Source organism: Arvicanthis niloticus, chromosome 3, assembly GCF_011762505.2.
Source record: "Arvicanthis niloticus isolate mArvNil1 chromosome 3, mArvNil1.pat.X, whole genome shotgun sequence".
NCBI lineage: Eukaryota > Metazoa > Chordata > Mammalia > Rodentia > Muridae > Arvicanthis > Arvicanthis niloticus.
The window spans coordinates 109,503,636-109,515,797 of NC_047660.1; the positions used below are offsets into that span (position 1 = coordinate 109,503,636).

The following is a 12,162-nucleotide window of genomic DNA, read 5'->3' on the forward strand; positions in this document are numbered from 1 at the left end:
CCTGAAATAAACAAAAAAAAAAAAAAAAAAAAAAAAGCCTTCAAATCATTCTGGATTTAATAGCACACTTTGCTAGGTGTCCGGGAATCTATTCAGCAGGCCTCTCCTACAGTGAGCTTTGTGGAGTCCACAGATCTGCTGCATTAGTGCCACAGTGAAGTCCTGCAGGACCATGTTTAGGAAATGCCCTTTATTATTTATGATAGAACAATGAGCAGTTTTAATTCAAGTCTTACTCAGAAGCACAGCCAGGTGCATCTAAGGGCAGCAAAACCCTATTTCAGAAACTAACCACCCACCCACCCACCCAATCCAAACCCCCTCTCTCTCTCACACACACATACATGTACACAGAGCAGACAGAAAGCATTTTATTTATTTTATTTTTTAGATAGTGTCTCATGTGTAGCCCAGATTGGCCTCAAACTCAACTGTATATCTGAGGACAACCTTGAACTTCTGATCCTCCTGCCTCTACCTCCAAAGTGCTAAGAATCAAGGTATATGCCAGAGCAGATAGTGAATGGTTAGCATCTGCTGCTTCTGCAGAGGGTTACTCTAAAACACCTGTAACTCCACTCCAAAGGATACCATTTCCTTACCCAGTGCACGCACATCTCTCTCCCTCTTCCTCCCTCCCTCTCACACACATACACAAGTGCACACAAAACATTTATGCACATAAAAATAATTATTTAAAGTGTGTGCCACCAAATCCAGTTTATATGGTGCTAGTGATTGAACCCAGGGATTCATGAAAAGTTAGGTAAACATTATTGAAGTGGACATTTGGAGACTCAGTTGTGTCATGTGGTGTATTTTTGAAAGCTGTCTTGTGAGAGGATATTTTGCTGAAGCAGACATGAAAGGGGTCATGTGATGTTGTGATGATGCTTGAGAAGGTGTGCGATATTTGGAAAGAATATAAATATAACCCCACAGACAGAGAGAGGGGTCTTCATTGATCTTCACTTGTCGTGACTTCACAGAGGAAAAATTTTGCCAAAAAACTTGTGGTATTTTGACTGCTTCAGAAGACTCGTGCCAATCCGGCAGAGCCTCGAGGTTTCTTCTGGATCAATCTGCTGCTACTGATTCCTGTTTGGTGTTTGCCGATTGAACTGGACTGCCGCTACTGATGTTTGATGTACTGTTTGATGTTTTAGACTGGACTACAGAAATCCTGACAACAAAGATTGGAGTTGCCCCAAAGAACTTCTAAAAGGTCCACATCCCCCTTGTCCATCTTTCTCCCTAACCTTTGGTCTAAGAACCCTTATTAAAGTAGGTTTTGGAAACAATCTAAGCCTACATATTATATCCACTGAAGTACATTACCAGCCTCCAAATATTTTAATTTGCCTGTCACACTAAGGGAATTTCCTGACTACTTAGATGGGTAGTGTTAGCAACGAAGCTTTACAATGTAGAAAGCATGTTTAAACAAACAAACAAACAAACAAAAAAACAAACAATCCTATAACCCCAGAACTCAGAAAGCTGCGGCATGAAGACTGTTGGGAGTGTTTGAGGCCAACACGGGCTACAAAGACCAAGAAAATGAACATAAAAAAGTCTCCCCACCCCACCCACCCCAGAGTTTACACACCAGCCCTTCCTTCCTCTAGAGCAGGGAGGCTTGCTGGTTCAAGGGCAGTGCAGATACACCCTTTCTTCCTCTATTGGACTCACAGTCCAGAAAATCAACTAATTCTCAAGTAAGATAGAAAGATTTTCTTTATTAATGACCCCAACCGTATTTCTTTAGATACAGGAGTTCTGAACTCAAATACTTAGAAGAAAACAAGTTAAGATTGCATTACCTGCAACTCATTACCAGTAACATATTGCAAAGCAAACAGCTTGGAAAAGGAAGGGGAGTGAGGGAGAAAAAATAAAAGGGAATTAAGTTGATCAAGTGGAATTTTTTTTTTTTTTTTTTTTAATTCTTAGGAACTATCAAGTCCTTGCAAGCACAGCTCGTTTCTGCAGGTTATTTGCCAAACTCGTACAAAATGGAACCCAAACGGAGAATCCTTTAAGAACCTGGAGAAGGTGCAACATGAAGGGCTACGATTATCCAGTAGCAAGCAGTCCAGCCTTCGGCCACCAGCGCTTCCTCCTCAGTTCCCAAGAGTTAGCGGGATGAAAAAGTCTTCCCCCTTCAAAAGCAGAGACAGAGTGAAGGCTTACTCCAGACGCCCTTCCTCCCATCCTTTCCTAGGCCTGGGGTGGGACGCCCAAGGATACCAAACAAAGAGGGGAGAGTTTTCCAGCAAAGGTGCTAGAGCCACAGGGCTCAGTCAAGACCCAGCTTTCACAGAATGGGTTCAGCACTTCTTCTAACTCAATAGTAAATAATACCATGTCAAGTCCATAAGCACATTGGATGTTCCCAGATGAGAAAATTATCAGCAATTTTTTTTAGATGGTGTCTCACTCCTGGATGGCCTGGAACTAACTGTGTACACTAGGCCTGCTTCTGCCTCCTGAGTGCAGGGATGAAGGTGTATGCTACATGCCCACTTTTCTCTAGTTTCCAGATGGCTTAGACAGACCTGAATCTCAGCTCACTGACGCTCCTGCTACCCAGTTGATCCCATTTAGGTAACAATTCTTAACTTTTCAACAAGAGGTAGAAAGTAGAAAGTAGAAAGACACCTTTAAAAAATCTCAAACATTAGCTAGGCATGGAGGTCTATGCTTTTAATCCGAGCACACAGGAGGATCTCTGTTAAGTTCCAGGATACCCAGGGGTGTATAGTGAGACTCTGGCTAAACAAATAAATAAAAACCTTCAAAAATCCAACTTCAAAGGTTAAAGACATTCTGGCTGTCATGTGGTAGGTACACTCTGGCTCACAGAACACTGGCCTGGTCCTTGCTTCCTGAGCTGTGATATCTTTTTCTACCCAGTAAATCCCCAGAGGGGTTACTAGACCCCCAAAGAGCCTACAAACGGTCCTTACTCCAAGGGTATTTGGTAAAGTAGCCCGGAATTGAGAACTGAGAACTACGGAAGAAGAGAGCAGGAACAGAGCTCTCCATGTTTGGTGCTCACCCCAAATCAAGCTGTTTGATGGCCTTCCCCAAAAGAAAAGCAGAGCACTGTGGAGTGTTGACTCCACAGGCAACTTCTAGTTTGGGGCCACAGTCTTCTTTTTTTTTTTTTTTTCTGAGACAGGGTTTCTCTGTATAGCCCGGGCTGTCCTGGCACTCACGCTGTAGACCAGGCTGGCCTCAAACTCAGAAATCCGCCTGCCTCTGCCTCCCAAGTGCTGGGATTAAAGGCGTGCGCCACCACCGCCCAGCGGAGCCACGCTCTTAACAGGCCTACTTTACTGTCTACTAAGCAGAATAGAGGGTTTTCAAACAACTAAATTTATTCCTGTGAAGGATTGATTCATCCTTCCTCAGGCTCCTTCATCAGGACAGGAATCAATTTCTGTCTCTTTCTGTCCAATTTGGCAGCAACTACCAGGAACACTGCTAGCCACAGGACAGAGCGATGTGGGCAGTTATCAGGGTGAACGTAGGTGATACAAGCAGTCCCAGGGTTATCTTAACATCCCACCTTTTGACCTTTCTGTGTGATTTTGTTTTTTTGGTTTTCTGGTTTTTTTTTTGCTTGCCCTGTGTGTGTGTATGTAAATGCCAGGAGTCTCCAATGGTTGTTTTTCTTAAGCAGTCAATCTCCCCCACCCTTTGAGACAGGGTCCTACTTGACAGCTCTGGATGGCTTGGAACTTGCTGGTCTTGAAATCACTGAGACTAGCTGGGAGGTGGTGATGCACACCTTTAAGCCCAGTGCTTCAGAGGCAGAGGAAGGAGGATCTCTGAGGTCCAGGCCAGCCCAATCTACAAAGGGCTCACAGTGGCTTGACTATGCTTGGCCCATGAGAAGTGAGACCATTGTTGGAGGTGTGGCCTTGTTGGAGGAAGCAGATCACTGTGGGGGTGGTGCTGAAGCTCCTTCCAGTGCGGAAGGATCAGTTTCTTTCTCCTGGCTGCAGCCAGGTCAAGGTGCAGAACTCTCTTTCTCCAGCACCATTTCTGCTTGCAGGCTGCCATGCTTCCTGCCATGATGATAATGGACTAAACCTCTGAAACTGTAAGCCAGCACCAATTAAGTATTTGCCTTTATAAGAGTTGCTTGGGTCATAATGTCTCTTCACAACAATGGACACCTTAACTAAGACAGAAATCTTGTTTTAAAAACCAAACTAAACCAATCAACAGAGGAAAAAAAAACAAAAAACAAAAAACAAAAAAACAAAAAAACAAAAAAACAAAAAACCTCCTGGGCTCAACTGCTGCAGCCCCCAGTAGCATAGTAGCTGGTTCTGACACATCTCTCGGAGTGAGGTCATACAGTGGCCTTCCCTCCCAGGTCACAGAGTGGCGGCTGGTGGAAAGCACTTTTGTAAGACAAGGAGGGAAAGGAGAACCTGCAGTACCAGCAGATAAGGTCTTGAAAGGACAGAAGGACCAATGCCTCTGTGGGCAAGCCCTTACTCGCCCACCTTGTTCACAGCTCTGTGCACTTTAGGTATGCTACGCAGAGATCACATCAAACAGCAACCTTCAGGCTGTAAGTGGCAGCACAGATGCCTGATGTTCCTGGGACTGGAAACCCTCACCTACTACACAGTATTCAGTTGAGCACTCAAATGGCAATGGAGTCTAACTAGGTGGGGGAGGGAAGAGCTAAAGGTGTTCTGAATGCCATCCACACTAGAGTCAACTCTGTAGGTCCAACACCACATTGGGCTTTGAGTATAGAGTCATACTTCGTACTACCCTGCTTGTTATCTTTCTCTCTGACAAAGGCAGCCTTTGCCTGTATACCTTTCCTGCTGAGAGCAGGCCAGAAGAGTAAGTAGGCACTGGCCCAGGCCTCTTCAGATATTCCAGATATATCCAGGCGAAGCCCTTTCAATTTCACTTGTACTGTGGCAGCTATACGCTTGGGCGACTGGCCTTGCACTCAGTACTCTTCAGTCCCCTGGGGTGCAGGCACCAGGGAAGGGAAGGTGGTTCCTCATACTTACGTGATTGTTTTCATTTCTTTTTTCTCGGCATCTGGGCGTGCACGGTTGAGCACCTTAAGGAAGTCAGATGTTTTTGCTCGCATTCGTGTATGAATATAGGCCTAAGAGCAAACACAGGAAGAACTGAAGCAGGCTCATGCTCTAGAAAAGAAAGCGCTCCTCTCATTGGGATAAGTCATAGGGTATGTTGGGGAGCACATAAGGGGAACAGGATGGTTAAGCAGCAATACCAGAGATACAGACCCAGACCTCTGCTTTAGGCAGGGTGTGGGGAAGGGAAGAGACATTTCTCTTACTGGGGTAGTAGGAGCCAAACTGGTGCTTCTGAGCTGGCCAAGTGCTCTGCCACTAAGCTACACTTCTGGTCCAAGAGATGGTTTCTGTACTTTTTAAAGATTTTTTTTTTTTTTTTACTGTACAGTGTGCCAGAATGAATTTATGTATACTATGTATGTGTGTGTATCCCCAGAGGTCAGAAGAGAGCATCAGGTTCCTGGGAACAAAACCTAGGTCTTCTGAAAGAGTAGTAAGAACTCTTACTGTTGAGCTATCTCTGCAGTGCCATGCGGCAGTGTCTACTGTGAGTTAATCAATGACTCAGTAGGGACGCTGGTACCTCTCTCTCACCTTAGAGCACTTAATGTGGTAGTGCAGATAGTCCCGGAACGTGTGGATCAGGTTGATGGTGTTGTCTCGAGCAGTGGCATTGGTGTGGCGAGGGAACAGCACTAAAGGCAGGGACAGAAAACAAGGCGTTGCAGTGGTGTGCATGCTACCAGCAGACAACACGATCCAAGAGCGCCAATGAGAGCCAGTAGTGAGGCTCACTTCAAATCTGGATACCATACCGAACTTTGGCTTTCAGGCTTAGGAACCAAGTACTTGTCCTGTCCTGGGTCCTTGGTGCTAAAGCACAGACTATTACTGTCAGAAAAAGTATGTTCTGAAGAAAACTCATCTCCTGACCATGACAACCAACCCAACACAGGCCTGGCAGGAGAAGCTGCTCTTCACCCACAGGACTATACACACTGTTCTGACTTTTGCACTGAGGCAGACCTGCCTCTGGGCTCCTGTTTCTATTGTACTTGTTTCACAAACACCAAGAGCCCTGAGTCCTTAATCAACTGTGCTGATATGAATGGCTGAGAAGAAAGGTAGAACTTGTGAGTATCAGACGAGGTAAAGCATTCTATTCCAAGTTCACCATGATTTATGCACCATAGAAAAAGAAATGATGTCAATGAAATCGGCATGATGTCAACTGTAAGATGCACCTCAGCTTCAAGAAGCATGTTGGATGCCCAGTAGTGGCACTTGAGAGACAGAGGCAGGTGGATCTCTGAGTTTGAGCCCAGACTGGCCTACACAGCAAGTTCTAGGATCGCCAGGGCTAGAGAATCCTTGTCTCAAAATAAATAAATAAATCACATGGGAGAAAACTGTATTCACCAGTAACAAACACCCTTAGCTCAAAGGTGAACTAAAGGAGACAATCTTGCAGTGTGGTAATGAGTTGTCAGCCAGCTCACTAAGCTGACACGTAAAGTTTGGTATCTTCTGTGGAAAAGAAGACTCAGCAAACCGCTGCTGAGCTTGGGCATCAGAAGTAAAAATCCAAGCATTGCCATGTGACAGAGAACTCTACTGAGCTGCCAAGCCGTGCTGACCTGGCCCACCCCTAACTCCTGACATCACAGGTTACCTTCTTCCCTTACCATTCGAGAAAAACAAACAGGATATGATGATGGCAGAAAAACAGTACTCAGTCCCATGACACCGTCATAGCTCAGAAGAGGAAGCACAACCATGCCGTGCCTACTTTTTGCCCACTAAAAATGTTCCTTAAGGCTGCCTAGATTTAGGCACTCTGCCATTCACCCTGCTGATGAAGGTTTGGGGTTGTTTTGTGCAGTGCTGGATGAATGAACCCAGGACAGGGTGTGTAGGCAAGCACTCTACCACTGAACTACCTCTCCAGCCTCACCAAAGGTGATGTAGCCAATGTTGTCACCCACGGCAGCATCTGTGTCTTTCAGCTCTAGAGGAGGTTCCCTGTGGCTAAAAAGGACCTGGGGGGCCGTGTGGCTGGCTCTTCGTCCTTCTTTGAACTCCTGTGGAGATACAGCAAGGGAAATTTGTATGAGACGAGTAGTACTTTATCTGAACTATGTGCTCAGACCTCCGTAGTCCTTTTGACAGTGGCTAACTAAGATTAAACTGTCAAACCTCAGGTACAAGAAGCACTGGCTATTTTCAGTGCACACCAGATTCAAGAAGACAACTAGAGAACACTGAACAAGCCGGATCTTCAGACTGTAATACAAAGCAAGACAATACAACCCTTTCTCCTCTCTTATTTTGGACTACCTTGGCAAGAGGATCGGCCTGATCGCAAGGCCAGGCTGGGCTCCACAGTAAGCAACAAGCCCGTCAGGGCAGAGCGGGAAGACTGCACAGAAAAGGAAAGCAGAACGGGTCCAGTTCCAGCGAAAACGAGCACTGTAGCTCACTGCTCTCTTGTGGACAGTGTGAAAAAGGGTTGTTCTTTTAAAAGGAAATCTTTAAAATTCATGGTAACCAGGACCCAGGCTTTAGCTGGAGTTTTAAATTCTACACAGACCAGAAAGCTCTTTACAAACTGACTGAGTTCCCAAAACTACCCTGGACTTTTTAATTTTTTTTTTTAAAGGTTTTCTTTATTTTATTTATAAAGTACACTGTAGCTGTCTTCAGACAAACCAGAAGAGGGCATCAGATCCCATTACAGATGGTTGTGAGGCACCACGTGGTTGTTGAGAATTGAACTCAGGACCTCTAAGAGAAGAGTCAGTGCTCTTAACCACTAAGCTATCCCTCCAGCCCAATGAGGACTTCTTTAAACAATTATCCCTGTATTTTATGTCTATGAGCACTCTGTATGTGTATGATGAGAACTTTAATTCCTGGTTATCTGGCCTCTTCAACCTCAGTATATCCACGCCTCATCTTTTACTTTCAGTTTCATGAATGCCATGCTTTTCTTGGGTGCTGGGCCTTTGATCAAGTACTGTTTAACTACGAGATCTTTACCTGGTATTATTTAGAATTTATCAATTAAAACAAATGATTTATCAGTTAAACAAACAAACACACAAACACACAAACAAACAAACAGTAAGAAAATTCTAATCAGCCAGGAGTACACAGACGCCTCAGAACTTAGAAGGGGACAGTTCAAGGCTAGTCCCAGCAGCCTCCGGGAGAGTCTGTCTCAAAAAACTAAAACAAACAACCCAAAACAATAAAAGAGGCCATGTCCTTAACAAAAGTACAGTGCTTATCAAACTGTAAGGAAAAAGGACTAGGGTAGGAAAGAAAAGACAAAACAAAACAACAACAACACAAACCCAGGCCATTCCTTTTGTCCTTTAAGCCCCAGACCCTATGCATTCCTATATAAAAAGATGAGCGACTGTAACATCCCTCTCCCAGAGTTCCCAGCAAGGACAGCAATATATACAAAGCCTTGGATTCACTATCCTGACCTTTAAAAAGAGACACAAATCCAACATGTAGACTGAGGAGGAGTCCTGAAACAGGGCAGCTGCAGGAAGCTAAGTCTCAGGGTTAGGACACTGAAAACATGGTTGCACAGCCATGACAAGCAGCGTGGCTGCTGCTGCTCACACACCACTTCTATAGTCAGCCTTTCCATCTTCGCATGCTGCTTTGCTTCCCACTATGACGATAATGGACTAAACCCCTGAACTGTAAGCCAGCCCCAATTAGATGTTTTTCTTTAAGTTACTGTGGTCGTGATATATCTTCACAGCAATAGAAACCCTAACTAAGACACACTGATTACCAGGTCTTAAGCAAAATACAGACCATGGCTTGTTGTATACTGCCTCTGAGATAGCCTGGCTGTTGGGTTATAGAAAGAAAAAGGACACAGTGTTAGTAAGCTCCCTTTGCAACATACTTTGTTCCCTAAAGGAAAGGTATTTGGAGACAGGGTACATGTTGTAAAGTCAGCTCTTGGGAAAAGATTAAGAATTCAAGATCATGGTGATGCATGCCTTTAATCCCAGCTCTCAAGAGGGAGAGGTAGGCAGATTCTCTCAGTTTGAGGCTAGCCTGGTCTATGTATGTATCAAGGTTCAAAACAGCCATGAGTATACAGTAAGACCCTGTCTCAACCATCTTTTCTATGAAGAACAAAACAAAATCAATAAAAAGCAAACAAACAAAACAAAGAAATCAAGATCATCCTTGGCTACATGAGACCCAGTCTCTCATCTCCTTCTCTACCCCCCGTCCCCCCCCCCAAAGATTTAATCAACACTTTCTGCTGCAGGAAGTAGCCTTTAGACACTCTGATGTTTTCTCTTGAAACAGTAACAGCAATCAACCCTCCAAACAGGGCTCCTGTCTTCATTATATGTTACACATAAATCAATCAGATTACTTTTTTTTTTCTTCTAAGAGGACAGGACATCTGCTCAATACCAGGACACTATTTCTTTTTAAAAAACATTTATTACATTTCATTTGCTCTGTGTGTGAGCATCTATGCTGTAGCACTGTATGGAGATCAGAGAACAACTTTAGGAATGTGGTTCTTTGATTCCATCATGTAGGACCTTGGGATGGAATGCAGCCCATTGTGTTTGGTGGCAAATGACTGTACCTGGTAAGCCCATGGTGCTATTTCTTTCTTCCAAGAAAGTATAATTTATTCTGGGGATAAACTATTTATGAAAAAGGAGCATCTTGCCGGGCAGTGGTGGCGCACGCCTTTAATCCCAGCACTTGGGAGGCAGAGGCAGGCCGATTTCTGAGTTCAAGGCCAGCCTGGTCTACAGAGTGAGTTCTAGGACAGCCAGGGCTATACAGAGAAACCCTGTCTCAACTCAAAAAACCAAAAAAAAAAAAAAAAAAAAAAAAAAAAAAAAAAAAAAAAAAAAAAAAAAAAACCAACCAACCAACCAACCAACCAAACAAACAAACAAAACAAAAAAGAGAGAAAAGAAAAGAAGAAAAGAAAAAGGAGCATCTTGAATCAGGGTGTAATTCAAGCTGGATATAGTGGTATACTCCAGAACTCAGGAGACTAAGGCGGGAGGACCACAAGTTCCTGGCCAGCCTAGGCTACCTAGTGAGACAGTCTAAGAAAACAGAAGTGCTCACTTGAGTAGCACATGTACTAATACTGGAACATACACTAGAAGATCAGTATGGCCCATGTGTAAAAATGACATGCAAATTCCACGCTTTTCTTACTGGGCCCAGTGCATCTTAACACAAGCAATTGCCAGATGTGCTGACAGACCCTCTAATTCCAGCACAGGGATGGTGAGAAAAGCTGACCTGTCCAAATGTGAAGACAGCTAGGAAAACACAAATTCTGGGCTAGCCTGGGCTGCATGGTGAGAGGCTGCCTGTTTTAAGCAAAGGAAACAAATAAAATAGAAAAGAAAAAAAAAAGCAAAGCAAAACAAAACTAATTTTTCCTGGATTCAGGAAAAAATCTCAGGTGATTAAGCACCTCACCCTACCCTCTGGTATGGAGAAGGTGGATGAGGAGATGGCTCCCACATCATGGAACAGTCATCAGCTAGAAATACTGGCAGCACAAATAAAAACCAAAACCAAACCACTACAATGGGTCTGCTTTCCATTTTAGGTAGCCATCTTGGCACATGAATGTTGACGAGTCTAAATTCATATTTCCCCCCACACAAAAAAGAACATTTATAAAATCCTACAGAGCAGATCTGCAGTAAACTCTAGGAGATAAAATTCATTTGAAGTATAAAAATAGATTGGAATATTCCAGGAACAAAGTGGAAAAAGACTTTAAAAAAATTACACACACACACACACCCCAAACCAGCCAAATCTAAATTCATACCATACTTCATAGTTTTTTAAAAAATTTTATTTTTAAAATTTTCTTTTTTTTATTTATATGAGTACACTGTTGCTGTCTTCAGACACACCAGAAGAGGGCATTGGATCCCATTACAGATGGTCGTGAGCCACCATGTGGTTGCTGGGAATTGAACTCAGGACCTCCGGCAGAACAGTCAGTGGTCTTAACCACTGATCCATCTCTATAGCCCATAGTTTTTAAAATTAGTTACTAGCCTACATTTAACCCAATTTCTTAACCAATTTATTTAGTTCCCATTAATTCTGCAGAAAAAAAAAATCATAAAACATCTGTCTAAGGGCTTACTGTTAAAAGTCAGATATTTAAAACTTTGGTTTTCTTCACAAAGCCCAAAATTATCAAATGCCAAAGCGTCAACATTGAAGTTTCTCTGCATAGGAACTCCTAGAGTGTCTCATTAGTTAGTCTCAGTACAAGGCCTTTACTAAGAATAGCATTTTGAAAATTTCCCTTCCTAGGTAGGAGATGGTTCAAACACAAAGCCAAACTGTGATAAGCACAACTTTCTCTCAAGTCAATGGGGGCTTGAGGGGTTGGGGGGAGAGATTCTACTTTAGTATTTTCTTCCTAAAGAGAAAAAACAAAAAACAAAACAAAACAAAACAAAAAAACTGAGGTAAGGTTTTACTCTATAGCCTAGGCCATCTTGCAGCAACCCTCCTGCTTCAGGCCTCTAAGTGGCTGGATTAAAGGCTGGGCTACAAGCCTGGCTGTTTCAGAATTAAAAAAAAAATAAAACAGAATTCAGCCAAGGATAAGTAAATGTATTCAAGCTTAAAAAAAAAAAAACTAACCAGTGTATTACACTTCAAATGTTGACCTACCTCAGAAGGCAGTACCTGAGTATCTCCTGACCAATAAGCTCTCTCTCTTTTGTGTGTGTGTGTGTGTGTGTGTGTGTGTGTGTGTGTGTGTGTGTCTGGTTTTTTGAGACAGGGTTTCTCTGTGTATCCCTGGCTGTCCTGGAACTCACTCTGTAGACCAGGCTGGCCTCGAACTCAGAAATCGGCCTGCCTCTGCCTCCCAAGTGCTGGGATTAAAGGTGTGCGCCATCACCGCCTGGCACCAATAAGCTCTCAATGTTGGAGGCCAGTGACTGGCCAGCAGACAAACCAACACACTCACAATGGATGTGTCTAGAATATGCTGAGTCCCACTGCACCAAAACTCCAA

General features: G+C 43.6%; 1 protein-coding gene across 2 annotated transcripts in view; it reads right to left on the reverse strand.

Moving 5' to 3' along the window:
* Positions 1–1,719: 1,719 nt before the first annotated feature.
* Positions 1,720–12,162, reverse strand: part of Arpc2 (actin related protein 2/3 complex subunit 2) — a 29,916-nt gene continuing 19,473 nt past the window's right edge. For both annotated transcript variants that reach the window (XM_034498459.2, XM_076931680.1), the window contains exons 8-11: positions 7,039–7,165; positions 5,679–5,779; positions 5,052–5,152; positions 1,720–2,162 (exon numbers count right to left, since the gene is read on the reverse strand). In XM_034498459.2, the coding sequence (XP_034354350.1) occupies positions 2,138–2,162; positions 5,052–5,152; positions 5,679–5,779; positions 7,039–7,165 (354 nt within the window). In that variant the 3' untranslated portion in view covers positions 1,720–2,137. The remainder of the gene's footprint in view (positions 2,163–5,051; positions 5,153–5,678; positions 5,780–7,038; positions 7,166–12,162) is intronic.